General features: G+C 41.4%; 1 protein-coding gene across 5 annotated transcripts in view; it reads left to right on the top strand.

The window, feature by feature from the left end:
- Positions 1–20,514, top strand: part of LOC109032713 (uncharacterized) — a 393,313-nt gene that overhangs the window by 118,968 nt on the left and 253,831 nt on the right. For all 5 annotated transcript variants that reach the window (XR_011900192.1, XM_072302208.1, XM_072302210.1 and 2 more), the window contains one exon: positions 1,442–1,979. Coding sequence is in view for 4 of the 5 variants with exons in the window: in XM_072302208.1 (XP_072158309.1) it covers positions 1,619–1,979 (361 nt within the window). In the remaining variant the exon portion in view is untranslated. The remainder of the gene's footprint in view (positions 1–1,441; positions 1,980–20,514) is intronic.

Here is a 20,514-nt window from a genome sequence, read left to right as displayed (position 1 = left end):
AGGGAGAAAATGATGGACTAACTGTCGGGTTTCTCGTGGGCCGTTAGTTAGTCTATTATCTAGTGATTTTGTCCACTGCACCCACCAGCTTCCACCGATAGGTTCCCTCCATATCCCATTTGTCCTCTTTGTCTGTAGCTTTGTCTATCAATTTGAACGATCAGCCCGCAGGAGAAAAAGTAGGGGGAAAAACGGGAAACGAGGCTAAAATACAACAATCAAACACCCGAGACGTTTCGACTCAAAACTGAGTCATTTTCAGTTCAAAAATACAATAAATATTAAAAAACGTCGATGAAAAAAAATTAGACCTAGGTTTTTTTCTTGGATCTTGGCCACGATTATGTATGCCTCAGGTTTTTTCATCGATATTCTTTAATTTTTATTGTATTTTCCGACTGAACATGACTCAGCTTTGAGTCGAAACGCCCGAATGTTTTTTCGTTGTATGTTAGCCTTGATTCCCATTTTTTCTCCTTGTGTTTCTCCTGTTCCCATTTTTTCGTGCTGCTTCGTAAAAATTTGTATCTACAAAGCAATAGACAAAGAAAACAAAAAACTGGCACGATCCTATCGGTGGAGGCGGTTAGTTGCAATCTTGCAATAGACAAAGGAAGTAAGTCATAGACTTACCAACGGCAACCGACAATAGACCCTACAGATAGTTCATCTTTTTTCCCCTTTGTCTGTAAGATCGACATTTTTCAACGAATAGGGCCACTGAAAAAAGATAGGTAGAATTTACCATTCCTTCACGATGTGTGAAATACATCGTGAAGAAATAGTAAATTCTACCGATCTTTTTTTTCAGTGATCGCTCCATTATCCTCACGTCTCTCTTGTCTATCGTCTCCCAATGGAGATGTTGCATGTGTGAGGAATTTGCGATTGGCCTGATGATTCTTATGTAAAAGTTCGCAAGAAACACGATGATCCCACTGGTTTTCTCTGAAATCAACTCCCAAGCTCAAAAGAAGCTCCCAAGCTGAGGCCAAAATGTAGAGAATATCCCATACTACCCCGAGAGCCCACCTCTACATCAAGACAAACTCTCCATGCGAAGATAGGGAGCAAATACATTAGCAGGGTTGTCGTGCTTTCAGTTTTAGAGTCCCAAATAAAGTGGCAGCCCTGCTATAATGTATTAGCTCCTTATCTTTGCATGGGGAGTTTGTTTTTATGTAGAGGTGGACTTACAGGATAGCGCGTGATATTCCCTCCATTACGCCCACAAATTTGAGAGCTTTTTTTAAGTTTGGGAGTTTATTTCAGGGAAAGCCAGTGGCATTATCGTGTTCTCGCGACCTTTTACTTAAGAATCAATAGTCAAATCGCAAATTCCTCACATATGCAATATCTCTATTTGCTGCTTATCTTCTTATTCTAATCTAGGATATGTGTTAAGTCAAAAATAGCCTAATTTGTACGTTCTCTGTTTCAGGATTGGCTGACGGTCTCCGCGTGATGGAACTTCCCCCGGGTGACGGACATCCACTTCACGATCACCCATCTTCCGTGAGCAAACTCGACTCCTCCCGCGAATAAACGCGGCAATCGGGGGGCATCCGGATGTCCCCGTCGGCGTGGGACGAGCGATGCGCGTGTCGCGGCGCGCTCGATGGTGGCGCCGGGCGCTGAGCCGGGCGGGCGGCGAGTGCGTTGCGGGAGCCGGGCGTCGGCGCGCGCCCTCTGGCGGCATGCGAAGGAAGCGGACGCCGGTTTCGTGAGCGATGTCGGGCTAGGACTCGGCCGTCCTATGGGGAAGCTCAACCTGGGCGCCGGAAGCATAGTCGTCTGTTTTCTCGTCGGGTTCGTCTTGGGGCTCGCCAAGAGGGCTTCGCGCTCCGTCGAGCCTCGCTCCGCTGTCGTCATCCTCTACCATGAGCAGTGCTCGCAGCAGCCGCGCTCCCACTTCAACCTAAGCGAGATCCTCGCTGCCGAGATGAAGGACGTCCAGTTCAGGACTGTGCCCAAGTCAGGTACGTGTCAACTCAAAAATACATACTATATATCTATAAAGTCGCTCTACAACGCACTCTGGCGTCCTGCGACACCCAAACGCCACATATCGACGGTGTAAGTCGGCAATCACATAACTCGGTTTGCGACGTCGCAGACTTCCTGTCATACTTTATTTTTTAAACGGAAAACTACTCAACGGCAATTCTTAAAAACTGTCGTGATTTTTCTTCTCTGTGTGAAGAAATTTCTGCAAAAACTTCAAGAAATGTTAATTTGTGCTCCTTTAAAAAAATATTATAGTGGCGGAGATTTTCAAACTCCGCAAACGAGTTATGTGATTGCCGACTTACACCGTCGATGTGCCTGTTCTCCCAGAGGTTATCGGGCAACTGACACCGCAACATCTCTTCGTCAACACCCTGCCACCAACCCTTTACGGGACGTCCCCGTCGCCTCTTCCCAGGTGGTACCCAATCCAAAACTTGTTTGGGCAACCTCTCCTCCGACATTCTTCGCACATACCAGCATAACTGCCTGGCCATGACGTCGTGCACGATATCTTTTTCAACCTTCATCACGTGGCGAATTCTCTCATTATGGACACGGTCCCGTCTCGAAATGCCGGCAGATCGCCGACATAAGTCCATTTCAGTTGCCCTCAACATTTCTTGCGTTCTTTTCGTCAAAGGCCAGACTTCACTACCATAGAGCACGATGCTTTTATCGATGGCGTCATATATCCAGTGCTTGTTTGCCTTTGAAATGCCACAGCACCAGCATCGCCATGGCTCTCCTGCCCTGGATGATCCTGTCCTTAATTGCCCTATCCATCCTTCCATCTTAATCTAGCCAGACACCGAGATATACTTTTTGATTTATGATTTTAGGGGATAAAAGTACCAGGAGTACACATTTTCAAGAGATTTGGTTCATAACCGTTGCCAAAAGTCAGGGAAAACGATTTACTTTCCGAAAGTTTGGGGGGCCGTACCTCCGAGTGGGGGCACTTTTGGAAAAAACTTCATACAACAAAAAAGTCTTATTTCGACCCATAGAACACGCTCCTGGAGTCTGACCGTTTAACCCTATATCATCCTGTACATTATACTAGGGGGTAAGCCTTCTGGCCGTAATCGTTCCCTCTAAGATAGCCCCCCCCCCTTACTAAGTTTCTCTAAATAGAGACAGCTCATTTATCAGGGGTTATGTTGATACACTGTTAGTCATCGAGGAGTGAAATTTGGCGCCGGAGTATACATAGCGCTGAAATACCTCGAGTGATACGAATGCGAGGTGAAATTAGCACCATAAAAGCGTATGACACTCCGCACTCCGCTAAATGTAAAAAATAATTATCAATGGAACTGATTGAAGCCGCCACATTCCCTCGTGAGATAATTATTTCGCCTCGCACGTGGGTGAAATTGCATGAGCATTAAATGAAGGCGCCCCGCGGATTAATATTACAGAGATCCTTTAACAGTCACTGTTTTTCACCAGAGGCGCGTATACGTACAACGCAATCATGGCCAAGGTAACAAACATTTGAAGAGAAGATACCTGTTTTAAAAGTGCGCATGAGTATCAAACCTATTTCAGTTTAACTCACACTGCCAGTAATGCAGTGTTCGTTTATTTATGCTAACTGGAGAGAATTTTCAAACTCAAGCGTTTTACAGAAAAAAGGATCTTAAAATTTTGTCTATGAGGCTTCATTGAATCTGGCAACGCTCACTTCATCTCAAATACCATTTATTCGTCTAAGTACTTGTGCAAATATGGGACCATCGCTTAGCTACACTTTCAGCGCTCAACCCAAATAAAACCCTCACCCTGAAATAAACGAATTTTCTTACAACAAAGAGTCGCTTGCATTTTCTGGTTTTCAGCGGTTTTATTTTCATTCTTTATTAACGCCACTTATTCTTTTAAAGGTCGTAAAATTCTCGAGAAAAATGCCTTTGTTGGCTCTGGTTGAAGTTGCAATTTAAGAGCAGGGGATCCCGACTGAAAAATTAAAGAGGGTGAACCGAAAGGTAGAATTCGAGGCATCCCAGTGATAAACTTCAAAAGAAAGCATTTCCTTTTTACCTTGTTGCCACGTTAACGCATAAATGAGAGCAAATCAGCGATTGACTGTTAGAGAGCGCTTTCCGTTTTCAACCCTCCACTAGTTTACTAAAATAGCATATTTGTCGGAGATCGTCAGAGGTCGCCCGCAGTTCACAAACGGAACGCAATACAAGACTGATTTAGCGGCCACGCCATTCGATATAATATCAAATCATCGATAGCTCAGCGGTTCAAACCGTAGACAATAACGTAAGCAAACCTGTACCGTGCGTAAAGTATACGAGAATTAAATTTTAACGTGAAGATATTTGAATATGTCATTTACCGCCATTATTAAAATTCAAGAAATGTTCGAGTTTCTCCTCTGGTAAGAATGTATTTTCGCCAAGTAACGCCTTTGGATCTCGATATATGCAGAGAAGGTTTATGTGCGACAGAAATTTAACGATTCTTCAATTTGTCGTTCAGATATTTTGTATCTTGATCTAAGCTGAATCTCTCTTGAAACAAGAAAAAAAGGCTTTGGCCCAGGACAAAAGTGGCCTAAGTGAATCAAAATCATTCTTCATCCAAGAGAAAAATTCAAGGCGATAAACTCACGATTCGTTTTTATAAGAAAATGACTATTTTAAAGGGGGGATATTGACAACGTATTAAAGTTCATAAGGCGTTTTTCCTGAGCACAGCAACATGGGTAAGGCAAGCACTTACGTCTACACTGCACGCTAAGGAAGAATGGTGTATGAACCTGTAGGCGTTGCCAAATTCCCTTTGATGAAATACAAATTGATTGGGAAAGTTGTAAATATTCTTCCCCCAATTTGTCAGACTAGGTTATTCACAATTTAATCTAAAATATCTGGAAATTGAGACGTTGCATGTGTGAAGGATTTGCGATTTGACAATTGATTCTTATGTAAAAGTTCGCGAGATGCACGATGGTGCCACTGTTTTTCTCTGAAATCAACTCCCAAACTCAAAAAAAGCTCTCAAGTTGAGGCCAAAATGGAGGGGATATTCCACGCTATCCTGAGAGTCCACGTCTACATCAAGACAAACTCTCCATGCAAAGATAGGGAGCAAATATATTAGCAGGGCTGCCACTTTATTTGGGGACTCCAAAACTGAAAACACAGAAACCCTGCTAATGTATTTGCTCCCTATCTTTGCATGGAGAGTTTGCCTTGATGTAGAGGGTGACTCTCAGGATAGCGTGGGATATCCCCTCCATTTTTGCCTCAACTTGAGAGCTTTTTTTGAGCTTGGGAGTTGATTTCAGAGAAAACTAGTAGTACCATCGTGTTTCTCGCGAAATTTTACATAAGAATGAACAATCAAATCGCAAATTCCTCACACATGCAACATTTCCATTTGGAACTACAAATTCTGGCTCATCTGAAAGAACACTTGTGTGCATAGGGAAACTAATGGCACATACTGTTTTTAAACCGGGCTAGAATTTATAGTTCCTTATTGCAAAATGTAGTCCATTTGCGGGCCCACCCTGGCTGAATGGGTCAGTTGCGCCGGTCACAAAATCAATTCGGTGCGGAATATCAAGCCAAGTTAGGTTCGGTTGGGTTAAGCAACTAAACTAACTCCGCGGTGAAGCTTCCGGTATCAAGCGAAATTGAAGGCGCTTCACTGCGTTCTTGCAGCTCCTTTTTACAACTCCCTCCGAGTTTTATTGAGCTTGAGAGTTGATATAGAGAAAACCAGTGGGACTATCGTGTTTCTCGCGAACTTTTACATAAAAATCAACGGTTAAATCGCAAATCCCTCACACATGCAACATCTCCATTCTGAGAAAAAGTATGCCTAACGCCTTTCCAAAATTCATGTATTATCAGAGGAAATTCGGCAACATTCGAATGTCTATACGGCGTTTTTCCTTAGCACGGCAGTACAACACGCTCGCGCCGCAATTCGCGCGGGGGCTGAAAGCTTCTTTTTCTTGGGCCCTCTCGTTATTCGGAGGGAAAACACGAGCGCGGTATTTGGAGAGTAAACTTCCCAACGGATGCGGCTAATCTGATTTTCCACGTTTCAATTGTCTCCGACGTCGAACCCCGAGCTACCGTCCACAGGAAAAATGCCGTAACTCCACTCAAAATGTCACCCTTTCTTCCACCAAGCACTGCTCCATTACAAGAAAATCCAATTGCCCTCAGGCTTCATTTTTTCAATTTTACTTCCTAATGGTGTGACGAATTTGCATTGGAAAAATGAAGGATGAATATTCGTTGGGTTTTTTGTAAAACAGCATTTTGTCAGAAAAACTTTGAGAAAGTGTTGAGTGGAGATACGGCGTTTTTACTTGGACGGCGGTGACCTGGTCCTGTGTTTTCGCGGCACAGGCCCGAGAGATTCCCAAAGCGTCGTCTTAAACTTTCCCGGTTAACCTCATCAAACCGGGAAGGGGAGAAAAAGAGGGTTGCTGACCTTCGGCAAGGTATTCAGAGGTAAAATATTTCGGAGGCTCTGCGCCCCAAAATTACCGCGGGCTCTGCTTTGGCGTTTTCCTCACGAAAGAACGTGACTGTACTTCAATGTTGCCAAATTTTCGAAGTAAAATTTCATTTTTACCAGGACCATCTTGGTTATGTCTAATTGAAAATTTCACCGATTTTTCTGCTGACCTTATGCAGAAATCAGAAAATGTTTTAACAAAAACTGCACGAGTAGAAGTTCGTGAATAATTGAATAGGTAGAGCCAATTTTGCAACTTTGGAATTAAGTTACGTCCCTTCGGGCGGGAAACGACGATTTGGACTACATTTTGCAACTTGGAATTATAAATTTTAGCCCGGCTTAAAAACAACGTATGTGCCATGAGTTTCCCTATGCACACAAGTGTTTGTCCAGAAGAGCCAGAATTTATAGTTACAAATTGCAAAATGCAGTCCATTTATTCTGCTTTGCTGAGAAAAAGCAGGAAAAAATTTCGAAGGGGAAGTATATCGATGGCTAAAGTGCAAAACCACCAGTGCAACCACCATGTTTGCGATGTCGCAGACTCTCTGGAATTTTTTTTTTTTTTTTTTTTTTTTTTTTTGAAAACTAATCAGCTAATCTCTTGAAAACATCCATGATTTTTCCTCTCTGCTAGCTGAATACTCAGTATAAATTTCAAGCTGTAAATTTGGCTTGTTTTCCGTCTAAAAAACAAACCAGCAGCAGGAATTTTGAATCATCGCATTTAAGATACGTGGTTTTGAACATTGGTCATCGTTATGCGACTGTCCACCGGACAGGGGACCTCCTGCCAGGTGCAAAGCAGCAAGTTGAGGAATGCTAAGCTCCGCAAGCCTGAATAATCGCGCCAAACACAATGCGGTCGGCGTGAGCCGTATATTAGCGCCTACAAGACTGAAGGAATACTTCACGCATTACCGCAAACGCACGGCGGTCGGCATGAGACGCATATTAGCGCATATAAGGCTGCAAGGATACTTCATGCAGTGCGCGTATAAGCTATTTATTTTGGCTGGTTTTTCTTCCAAAAAACGATATGAGAGCATCCATTTTGAAACTCTGCAATGGAGGTACGTGATTTCGCACTTAGGCCATCGATATCGATGGCTTTAAGTAACAATTCCGCCTCTCTGTGAACGGACGATTTAACAGGACGAAGAAATAAATATTGCCATTTTTGTAATTTGAGGTTGCGTGTACAATTTTGTTCATACATCGCAGCGTCATCACATCGTTATAGCGTTCCCACGTGGCATCGGAAAGAACTAAAAACATCAGCTTGCGTATTTTACACTGTGAAACGCGGCAATGTAGCTAACTCATATTCGCCGAAATTGGCAGTCAAGCTGTTATTGATCCTTGGCAATCGATATGTGAGATATGGTTGTGTTGAACGCTATTTCTAACGCAACCTGCGGGAAAGAAAAGAAGAACAAAAGGAGGGAAAGAGGAAAAATAAGAAAGAGAGGCAAAGGAAGAAGATGATGGAGAAGAGAGGTAGAAGACGAAAGAGAGAAACAATTTTATAAAGTATTCATTTTTTTCATAGCTTCCAAATTGCCACTAATCATCCGAAAGACTCCTAGCGATCAATGTGTTTTCTTTCCAGTGTATTTTAGCGCTTTCATCTAAATGATATTGGACGAATTTTGAGGGAAACTCGATTTCGAAAATTTGACTTTCGATACTCTCTTCGCTATCACGGCAGTAGTGGTCCATGGAGAATAACCCGAAAAAAATACTGAAGCTGTGGTGAGGGACATCCAAATTTCAATATGCAGCAAAGGTCTGAAATGTTGGCTGTGGTCAAGGTTCCTGAGCGCTCCCGGTCCGCGCGGTCAGCCGCAGTCGGTCGGAGCAAATTACTCAAAATTCACATCGAGCATTCCATCTCGTGTAACGTATGTCCAGTTTCATGCTCGGATAACTCGGCTCCAGTCGGATGGAAAGTTTAAATTGAACGCAACAATGCACCATAACTCCACTTCATATTGATTATTCCGTGCGTCCCCGGTTCCTAACTGCATCTTTCTTCCATCTGAATAGACTGATTTAGCGGCTCCCCGCGTTGTTCGCTGAATTTGGAGTACCTTTTAGGGAGAACGATGCCTTTAGAGCCTGCTGGAGAATCCTTCGTAATTGGACCGTGTTAAGCAGAAAGGATCCAAGCCACATCGGCCATTACCAAATTTAATCGGACAATTTAGTGAATTTTGTGCATAGTGCGGAGCAAATTTCATACAATTTTCGAAGGAACCCGCACACAAGTTCTTTAAAAAAAATTAAAGTGCTCAGATAAATTTTGCGAATCGAGGACTATTTTAAAGATCATAGGTTCTCCCTCACTCATAGTTTTCATCATCAGGAAGCATTCTGTGCTTGGAAGGGGGGGGGGGGGCTCAGAACTAACGCCCTATTTTACTGAAGTACAGACCTTCAAATGTTAAAAATATACGTTTAATGAGCAATTTTGCTCCAATCGCCCGGTATAGTAAAATGCGTCCTTTTTCAAAAAATAGTATCCCCTCCAAAACTCACTTTCTGACAATTTTTCGGTTACGCTCATACTCAAATAACCCGTCTAGTTCACTGGAAAAAGAAACGCATCGGATCTAGAGTCCAGACTCTGAAAAACATCGACAAGAAAAAGTACTCTTGATTCAATCAGAATCTAGCTTAAATCAAGAACCAAGACCCATAATTTAAGCGGATTTCGTTTTGATTTAAGCAAGAATCCGATTGAATCAAGAGTACTTTTTCTTGTCAATGTTTTCAAGAGTCTGGACTCTAGATCCAATGTGTTTTTTTCCCAGTGTTGTACATTTTTCGAGTGCGTCTTTGTCGTAACTTAGGGGTTGCTCCAGTATTATATAAGGCATCTGGCTGACTTTTTGATGTCCCCTCTTCCCCTTACAAAACACCCGTAAGACAAACTTTCACCCCTTCTTTGGAATTACGTAAGACTAGCCTCCTCTCCCACATTTTCAGAAAATAACAACAAAGTCATGTAAAATAATTAGTTCTTTTTTCATAGGAAAATATAATTTGCCTTTCAATGAAGATGCATGCGCGCATATTTAATGCCAGTCTTGACCCTTCTCCTGCCCGTAAGGTAAACTCATAACTTCCTCCCTTAAAGTAGTTTACGTAATACTTGAACAGTCCCCAAGGTTGGCAATACATCAAAATTGAATATCACAAACTCACAATATTTCTACCTCCGTATTGAATCAGTCGAACGAAGTGGCCACTAAATCGGTCTCTGGTCACTAAACACGGTCCGCAGAAGAGCTAGAGCCGGAGGCACATTAAAAACTACAGGTTCGGACCATTCAACTTACAACTCAATCCAGCGGAGCGGCTCAAGAGATGAGCTGAATGCGAGCGAAAACAGCCAATTAGGTGGAAATGCCGCGCAGGGTTGCCGAGCCACTTTCAAAATCTCGGATTTCCCCGAGCGCGATAACGTATAAAAATCGCGCGGGAGAACCCATGTCGGGAGCAAATAACGGGAGGACGTTTTCCTTTGCCGCCGGCCGTCGTCATAAAAAGTTGCACAAGAGCCTAAAGATGAGCGTTTAACAAGAAAACTTGCCGGTTGGCCGGGTTTGATAAAAAGCGCGGTTAAGTTGCGGTGCTCGTGGTTGCCGAGTCGACTCCAGAACCGCCATTTTTCGGACACCATACAGGGAGTTCCGCGTACACTGGAAAAAATAACACATTGGATCTAGAGTCCAGACTCTTGAAAACATTGACAAGAAAAAGGACTCTAGATTCAATCGGATTTTTGCTTGAATCAAAACGAAATCCGCTTAACTTAAGAGGCTTAGTTCTTGATTTAAGCTAGATTCAGATTAAATCAAGAGTACTTTTTCTTGTCGATGTTTTTAATATTCTTTACTTTGGATCCAATGTGTTTTTTTCCAGTGTAGATCGTTCGCGGACAGGGAAACTTTAGTACAGGGTGTCTACAAGTCCGGAATTTCCGGAAAGTCCAAGAATAGTACACTGGAAAAAAAAAAAAAAAAAACACACACACACACACACATTGGATCTAGAGTCCAGACGCTTAAAAACATCGACAAGAAAAAATACTCTTGATTTAATCGGATTTAAGCCTAATTCAAGGACCAAGCCTCTTAATTTGAGCGGATTTCCTTTTGATTTAAGCTTAAATCTGATTGAATCAAGAGTCCTTTTTCTTGTCAATGTTTTCAAGAGTCTGGACTCTAGATCCAATGTGTTTTTTTTTTCAGTGTACTGTTTTTTAAGGGCGGTCCAGAAGTACCGGAAAAGTGCGGAAATTCCGCAGAGGGTCTGGAATTTTTTTCATTTTTGTCGTAATTTGGGCAAGAAATTTAAATTTTTGAAATTCTTCGATTTTCGTCAATTGAAGGTAGGCACTGAAAAAGTACTGAACAGCATGGAGGGGGTACTGAATGTCTCGGGAATGCACTGAAAAAGCACTGTAAACGTACTGATTTTTGATCAGCTTGTTTTAGTAGACACCCTGTGGTATAGCAGGAAAAGTGGGGGAAATTTTAGAAGAACAGGAAAAGTCAGGGAAAGCGAATGGGTCGGAATAAACAGGGGACAGTCGAGGAAAAGAAGAGAATGACCCAAAAGGCAGGGAGAAACGAACCGCGTTTAATCAGCGCTAATAAGGGTCGTATCGCAGTGGCGAGGCGTGAATGATCGATACTCGAGTTTTCCCCATTTGAAGCTATAGTAAACAATCGATTATTAAGCTGTTCATTGCATACACCCTCTGTATCGATCTTTTCCATTGGTTCAAATTGTAGATCAATTGATATATCGCAAAGCACGCCCTTAAACAACTCATTTCCTCAAGAACCCCCGTACGGTATCGAGTGAATAGGAGAGGTCGGACAAAATTTGAAAACTTTAAACGCTTATAACTCCGTTTATACAAAACTTTGAGGTTCTTAAAGTGATTCCATTGATTTCCTCGTGAAATTTTCCTGTAGATACACTCATTGAAATTTAAAATGAGACGAAATAATCGTGAAAATTTGGAGAATGCTTCACTTAAGGAATTAAAGTTGAAAAAATTTCCGTTCTATTTGCGGCAGATAAGTTTCCGAAACATTCAATGTTTGGATTAGCTAAACCATAACAGCGTGCTAGTGCCAAAACTTCCGTAAGGGTGGTAGTTCATCGCTAAATGTGCCGTCTCGAGCGAGCTTGGAAGGCTGCAAACAGCAATAGGATGCAGGTATTGCAGGTGCGACGCGGCGGCGCAGAGATGCGATTATTCATGCTTGACGGATGTCCGCATTGCATAGCGAAAAATTGAAGGCGCTCTACTCGTGTAGCGCTGCTCGCTACAATAATCGTGTGACTTCGATGGCAAAAGGGCTGAGCACTGATGTACGAAGGTTTACCGCATTGCTGTGCCAAGGAAAACAGCCGTATGAACATCCAAATTCCCTCCAACAAAATATTTTTTTAAAGGCAAATTATAATGAATATTTCCCCGTGAAATTCTCAGATATTTCAGATCGAATGGACCAGTAAATAGTACCATTTTAATCGTTTTGATACATGTTTTGTAATCAAAGTTTCACGTAGAAATTGGTTACCGCAACGATAATTACCGATACAGCTCCTAACTAAAGTATTAACGATTTTAATTTACATTTCTTTACGAGAAATGTAAATTCCCCGTCACAGTTTACAGTGACTTTCTTTGCGGCCGCTGTGTTCTACGTGAAATCTTTGTTAAGAACACAGGTAGAATATTTAAATTCATATGCCACGTCTACTGGTCCTTTCACGGTCTAGTTATCAGTAACTGCTTGACAGACTAGTGTTAAAAACACACCTATCTTATCTCATCATACACTGTAGATAATTTTGGAAGAAATTTTTTGCAGGAGTCCATATCCGGCCAAAGTATCACAAGCGGCATGCAACGTTTACAAATTTTTTCCGCCATTTTATTTTTTTAGGGAGAAATTGTTCGACGAAGTTGTCCGAAAATTCCACTGCATTCTCTTTGTGCTCCCGATGGAATTCAGTGAAATTTTCAAACTGATTCAAACAACAATTTCTCCCTAAAAAAATAAAATGGCGGCGGAAATTTTTAAAAGTCGCACAGCGCTTGTGATACTTTGGCCGAAAGGTGACGATATAGCGCCCGATAGCCTTGCAACACATGAATGCGAAGCAGAATCTATTCGATTTAGGAAGTGGCTTAAATTGGACTACACTTTGCAATCTGGAACTATAAATTTTGGCTCGGTTCTAAAACAACGTATGTGCAATTAGTTTTCCTATGCACATAAGTGTTTTTTCAGATGAGCCAGAATTTATAGGTCCAAATTGCAAAAGACAGTCCAATTATCATGGAGCGGAATCTACTCTTTTTGCGGAGTGTCATAAGCTAGCTATCATGGTGCTAATTTCTCCTCGCGTTTACACCACTCGGGGTTTTTGGGCGCTGTGTTCTGCCGTACTGAGGAAAACGCCGTATGCACATCCAGACTGTGCCAAATTTCTCTCGATAAAATACGATTTTTTAGGGAAACTTGTGAATGTTTCCCTTCAAAGTTTTTAGAGAATTTTGTCCGCAGTTGCATGTAACGTATCTGAAAATTCAAGTGGAGATTATTCACAAGTTTGTACGAAAGTAAACATTTTTTGCGGGAGATTCGGCAACATTCAAATGCAGATACGGCGTTTTTCCTTACGTGGAAAATATTAAATTGCTGTTTTAACAATTCAATGGCTAAAAAAAGTGACTGCAATGTTTTAATGTAGATTTCACAACAAAAACAGCTACTTACACTACCTCCGTGGTTTAATTAGCTGACAATAGTGTTTAAAGTAGCATTTTTTGAATGTAAAATCTACGTTGAAACGTTGCAGTCACTTTTTTAGCAATTGAATTGTTAAATCAGCAATTTAATATTTTCCGTGTACAGTGTACACGAAGAAAAAAACGTCGTGCGTGGGACCCGAAGTTGAGGTCATATGGATCTCTGAAGTTTTCGGATCACGTATCTAAAAACTTGAGGTCCAGCTGCCGAAGTTCGGGTCAGACGTCTGAAGTACTTCGATACGTTCCGAAGGGTTCGGGTCACACATCTGAAGTACTCCGGTACATACCAAAGTGCCTTGATGTCTGACCCGAACTTCAGCAGCTCGACCTCAAGTTTTCGGATGCGTGATCAGAAACTTCAGAGATCCATATGACCTCAACCTCGGGTCCCACGCACGAAGTTTTTTTCTCCGTGTAGCGTATAGCAGTATTGATCCCGGCACTGAATGTCACTCCTCGATTGTTAACGGCGTAGAGGCAGAACACCCTGTACACGAGGAGCAACGTCAAGTTTTTCCAGGCGATTCGGCGGCGATGGTGGTGAAATTTCCAGTCGACTAAACTTGCGCGTCCCGCTAGGAGGAGCACGGCGGTGGAGAAGTTATGATGTGAAGTTGGCGGTCGTCTGATTAGAGCCGAGTGGACCCATTTAACTACAACGCCAACCACTCGCGCGCCCTCTCCGGATAAATGATGAAACCAATGACGAGAGCCTTGCAAATGTTGTCAATTCGAGTGTTTCACCCCGTTTTATGAGTCATTTTCGCGAGGTTCAAAATCTGCCCGATTATGGGATCCCGTGATTGGAGAGGAAATTTTAGTCCGAATAGATCGTTTTCGATAGTGGTTCGATGTATCGTTTGGTTCAAAACAATAAAACATAACCTCGAACAAAACTTTCAGGATTTCAGTCGGAAAAGCTGAAAATGAGAAAATGCCTAACTAATTCACCTTGCGATGCCATTTAGAACTCATAAGAATAAAAAATCCATCGGAAAAACCCCGTTTCCTCAGATTACTCGATTGACTTTTGAGGCTATGTTTACATGTTGAACCAATCGATTTCGATACAATCTCACTTGTTTGATGTATCGAATACGATCCATGCCGACGATTTATCGATCTTTTTGCCTTTCCGCATGGCGTTTCTGGCTTAAATTTTCAATAATGAAGACCCCCCCCCCCCCCCCAAAAAAAAAAAACCCATGTTAGGTACTGCCCACATTTTTCCAAATATTGTTGAATAAAGTGATATCAGTTCAAAAATGGCATCAGAATTGCATCTCACACGGTCTTCTTTACTCAAAAGGTAGGAACTTTGAAGGCAAACCTTAAAATATTTGCTTGGATGTTACCTGGCGGTCATTCTAGAGGTGTAAATCGTTGCATCTAAAGGGAGACTTTTTGCCATGCATAGTTTAATCACCAAAAATAATAATTTCCCAGCCCATCTCGGCATCAATTACCGGCGGTCTGTGTATCGTTCAATTAAAAGGATTAAACCCCCGGGTATACGACCGGAGTCCCAAAGGGCCCTTGGGAATCGGAAGAGGGGGGTGGTCGGGATATAAGAGGGTGATAGGCGACCCGGTATGGAAGGTCGATCGGTGAAAGCTTGGATTTACGGGAGACATCTCGTAATTGATGGAACATTCCGTGCCCGGGTCCCCCTCGATCCCGAGACACCGCGGATTAAAGTTTCATTTTTAGTCATCGGGAATTTTTATTCCTCGCCCGAACGCCACACGCTGGTCTGAGTCACTAAGAGAAGTCGGACAAAATTTGGAAATTTAATTGAGAACTTACATCGTGCACGATATCAGGTCCAAGCAGTTGGTCTGGTATGGACATGTGCGAAGGATGGCAGATGATCGGTTGCCCAAGCAGGTCTGCAATTGGGTTCCTCCCGGAAGGCGACGGCGTGGACGTCCTGTGAAAGGTTGGCGACAAGGGGTGGAGGAGGAGATCAGAAGGTGCCAATTGCCTGATGATCTCTGGGAGGATAGGGGGCAATGGCGATTGGGCGTCGTAGAGCGCGAGGCGGCGCTATAAAAGCGGCTTTATGTATGTATGCATTGAGAACTTAAACTTTCGAAAAAATGAGACAAAAATGTTTAAGAGTGGTTCCATTGGTTTTGTCGTAAAATTCCCTCGCAGAAAGACCCACTGAAATTGAATTTGTGACGCAGTAAACATACAAATTTGAATTTTTAGCCAAAAATTTCATGTCCGATTTCTTCTATGAGCGCCTTCCACTGTGCGCCGAGAGCCGAAAGCTCCCTTCTCAATTAATTCTCCTGCCGATGACTGTCGCACGGTGGCGTTGCGTGCTTTGCGATATATCGATTAATCTTCCAGCCATGGGATTTAATTTACAGCCATGGGAAGGATCGATCAACAGGGTGTTAGCAACTAACACCTTAATAATCGATCATTTATCATAGTTTCAAATGGGGAAATATCGATAAATCGATCATTCGCGCTTCGCCACCGCTGTCGTGCTGCGCTCAAGGAATTAAGTCAACGAGACGGTCCGATGGTCTCATTGCGTAGTGTCTCTCGACTTGTTGCGTTTTTTTACCCCCATTAGCATAATGACTTGAAAGAAGGGGAGGGACATCGCACTAACAGCTACGGGGTTCAGTCTCGAGAGACACTGCTCGCAGTTTGCAATGGGTCACTAAAACATAAACGAATCTTGACTTGCGAATATATTATTCTATGTTTTTTAAATTGGACGTACTCGTATTTCTGTCAGTCAGAACTATGTGCAGGTGGGAAAGATATGGTGTGCTCGTCAGTGTTGGGGAAATAAGAATGAATGGGAAATATAAAGCGCCAGTGACGTAGCCGCCGCTGCGGTCGTTCCTCAGCTGCATTAACTCATGAGCCGAGCGAAAATTTTGCCCGAAAATTGTTTTCAATTATGCCTTCAATTGTCAGGGAATTCCACCAAATTTTGTGTCAGGGAAATCAAGGAAACGTTAGGGAATTTCATCCTCTAAATTCTGTAGCAACCCTGCAACGAGGCAACCCTGCTAATGTATTCCACTCTGCCTCAACACAGAATATTCGACTTCGTCGGATGGATCGAGAATTCCCGACTCTCAGCGGAACTCTATCGAAAACACGCTAAAATGTAGGTAAACATTCCGCTTCCCGACGCAACATTCTGTGAAGAACGTTCCGAGCCAAAAAGAAACATTGCACTCTAACAAAGCTCTCTGACCTTAATTCCTCAGAAAACTACTCCACCCTCGCCCTATAAAATGCACGTTCAAAACCAAGAACCGAGCAGCCTTTATGAAACCATTTAAAAAATTCAAACTCCCCTCGAAGCTACTCCGCTGTGCTGAGGAGAACGCCGTATGAGACTTCATACGTTGCCAAGGTCTGTGATATAAAAATAATTTCCTGGGGACAAAGTGGATGTTTCTCTTCCATTGATTCAGGGAAATTTATTCGAAATTCGATTGAAAGTATGGTATCTCTAATACCAACGACTATTAAAAAAGAGACTTTTCAGGAACTTGTGAATCTAAAAGTGACAACTTTCACACAGTCGCTGAGTTGCACAAGTTGCTAAGATTTGTTTCAAAAAAATAATTTTGTTTTTCTTATTTAAATGAATAATTCATGAATATTTATCTTACTTTTTTTTCGAAGTCTGATTAAAAGTATTCCCAGTAAGAATAAAAGTCGTTAAAATTTTTTTTAGAAACTCGCAAATTTGAAAAAGGGAAAACTCAAAAATAATTTTAAATGTCATGTCCTGAGAAATTCTTTTTGCGTATTTTTGTGGCAACATTTACGAGTGATGGAGACCCAAATAGAAATGTGTTCAAAAACTCTTTTTGGGTTCACTTTTCTTTTTTAACACTCTAAATTTTGGGTAAAAATGTTCAAAACTCATAAAAAGTAGTGATTTTATGAAAGAGTTTTTCACTTCAATTCTTGAAAAAATAACCAAAAATAGTATCCTTAATATAATTTTTAGCACCGTCTCGAAAAACTTTAGGAAACTGATTTTTGGAGGTTATTGCTCAGGGTGCCACCCGTCAGTAATACTCGGAAAAACCGAAAAATATCAGGAAATTTAATCCTATCAGGAAAATACCAGCAAAATTGGTCATAAATCAGAAAATTCCGAGTGCTTCAAGCGCTTTTAAAACATGTGATTCAATTCATTTTTGTTGTGTTTTTAAAATTAAACTAGTATCGATTTATTCCCGCGAAAAATCAGGACTTCTCGTTGAAAATATCAGGAAAATACCAGGAAAATCCAAAATTAAATTTTAGTAGAAATCTTGTTGCTACGAGGCGGTAAATTTTAGAAAAAATCCTATGTCTTCTAAAGGATAAATATTTTTCCAGGAGAGTCTGGCAGTGCGCCTTCATACGTCTTCATACGGACGAAAAAAATTAAATTGCTGATTTAACAATTCAATTTCTGAAAAAAGTGACTGCAATGTTTCAATGTAGATTTTACAACAAAAAAATGCAACTTTAACCACCCCCATGGTTAAATTAGCTTACGGTATTGGTTAAAAGAGCATTTTTGTTGTGAAATCTACGTTGAAATATTGCAGTCACTTTTTTAAAGCTATTTAATTGTTAAATCAGCAATTTAATTTTTTCCGTGCAATTTATTCCCGCGAAAAATCAGGAAATCTCGTTGAAAATATTAGGAAAAATCAGGGAAATACCAGGAAAATCCAAAATTAAATTTTCGTAAAAATCTCGTTGCTACGAGGGTAAATTTTAGGGAAAATCCTATCTCTTCAAAAGGATAAATATTTTTCTAGGGGAGTCTGGCAATGCCCTCTCATACGTCTTCATGCAGCTTTTTTTCTTTGAACGGCAGCACTGCCAAAGAATGCAAGAGGTAGGAGCGGAGGACTTGCGGCGATGGAATGGAGTCTCGATGGAGCACGTGGCGTTAACATGCCACCCTTCCCCGAGGGTAGGCAAGGGGGGGGGGGGAGGTTCAGTATGCCCCGGAACCGGGGAAGTGTTTAACAACAGTGCGCAATTTTAAACTGCCTTATTTTTCCACCTCGCCTTGTGAGTAGCTTCCACTCACTCTCCAAAAACACCGTATGCTCCTCGGAATGTTGCCACACTTACTTTGACGACGTATCGTATGGGCCTGTTGCAAACTTCAGCTAAAGCAAAAAGAAGAGTTCCTTCTTACAGAAACAGGCTCAGAACTCTCGATGACTGCATCAGGAAAGTTTGAAATACCCTCTTAACTTCACAATCTGCATAAGATTTATGCGTTTTTTGAACTTCCCGCACTGGAAAAAAACACATTGGATCTAGAGTCGAGACTCATGAAGACATTGACAAGAAAACTGACTCTTGATTCAATCAGATTTAAGCTTAAATCAAAAGGAAATCCGCTCAAATTAAGAGGCTTGGTTCTTGATTTAAGCTTAAATCTGATTAAATCAAGAGTATTTTTTCTTGTCAATGTTTTCAAGAGTCCGGACTCTAGATCCAATGTGTTTTTTTTTCCAGTGCTCTTGACTTTACAGTCTGCATAAGATGTATGCGTTTTTTGAACTTCCCGCTTCAAAAACGATAACTCGGCACGGGTGAACATTTCGCGAGAGGCTCCGCTTCATCCAACTCTCGCTCACCTGGATGCTACAAACATTCAACATGTTTGACGTTTCTGCGCGCGAACTGTAAGGACGCACCGTAGTCTCTATCAACGCAAGGAAAATGTGAAGATTAACACAATGGTTGATGAAATCCCGTCTCGCCACGTGGGTTCTAGTTTGTTGGCGTCGCGGCTATTTTGGATATTGCGTAGCATACTAGTGCGCAAGGGTTTGATGGAACAATTCCTCACACGAAATGTTTGCCTGTTCCACAGTAACGTTTCTGAAGCGGGAAGTTTGAAAAACACATATTTCTTATGCAAATTTTGAAGTTAGGAGGGTCTTTCAGACTTTCTCAATGCGCTCATGCTCATCGTGAGTTATGAGCCTCTTTCTGCAGGTAACAACCTTTCTTTTTTTCTCTAGCTAAAGTCTGCAATACAGTTCCTTTATACCGAGAGGAAAGACAATATGACTTTATTTCTGATTGGTTCCCATAGTTCAGGCCTACACTGTGTCACAAACGGGAATAAAGATTACGCTTTCATCAATTACAAAGATTATAATTGGAATGAACCGGAGAATTAGGGGTACGGCAAGGAACAAATGGAATGAGAGAGGAAACAGTGACAGGAATGGAGAATTTGCATGCAATTGTTTTATTGCTTCACTTGAAAGTGCTTCAAAAGCTGATTTCACAGTATTTTTTATAATTTTTTTCTCATATGGGAAATAGAATAAACATAGATTTAAAAGTGAGAAAATTCACCGCCTAGTGACGTCATCTGGCGGCATTTCCCATTTGAACACACGTAATTTAGCATATTAGATCATTTTGCCATATCTTCTCCAATAATTGTTCTATTCATGAACCAAGGGTACCCTAGTGTTCAGTTCCTTCAGTAGTTTTCACTGAAATACGAAATTCATCAAATTTCAGACACCTGCAACTTCTCTATTGAAAACAGTTTTCAGGCAAAATGTGTTGTTCGAAACCTCAAACTCAATCTAGAAAGCAAATGAAGGTGATTTAACAAATTTTCCCTAACATTTTCGTCATTTTTCCTGACATTTTTCGGTTTTCCCTGGCTTTTTAATCTTCTCCAATAATTGTTCAATTCATGAACCAAGGGTATCCCCGTGTTCAGTTCACTCAGTAGTTTTAACTGAAATACGAAATTCATCAAATTTTAGACAACTGCAAATTCTCTATTAGGGAATGACTTAATCAAATATTAGGAAGAATGTTCAATTTGTGTAATCTTTATTCCCGTTTGTGACATCCATGATTAACACTAGAAAAAAAAACCACATTGGATCTAGAGTCCAGACTCTTGAAAACATTGACAAGAAAAAATACTCTTGATTCAATCGGATTTTTGCTTGAATCAAAACGAAATCCGCTTAAATTAAGAGGCTTGGTTCTTGCTTTAAGCTAGATTCTGATTGAATCAAGAGTACTTTTTCTTGTCGATGTTTTTAAGAGTCTGGACTCGAGATACAATGTGTTTTTCTTTTCCAGTGATTGCGAGTAAAATTTTCTGAAAAATTTGA

Source organism: Bemisia tabaci, chromosome 7 (genome assembly GCF_918797505.1).
Source record: "Bemisia tabaci chromosome 7, PGI_BMITA_v3".
NCBI classification, from domain to species: domain Eukaryota; kingdom Metazoa; phylum Arthropoda; class Insecta; order Hemiptera; family Aleyrodidae; genus Bemisia; species Bemisia tabaci.
This window is presented reverse-complemented; position numbering and strand designations above follow the sequence as displayed.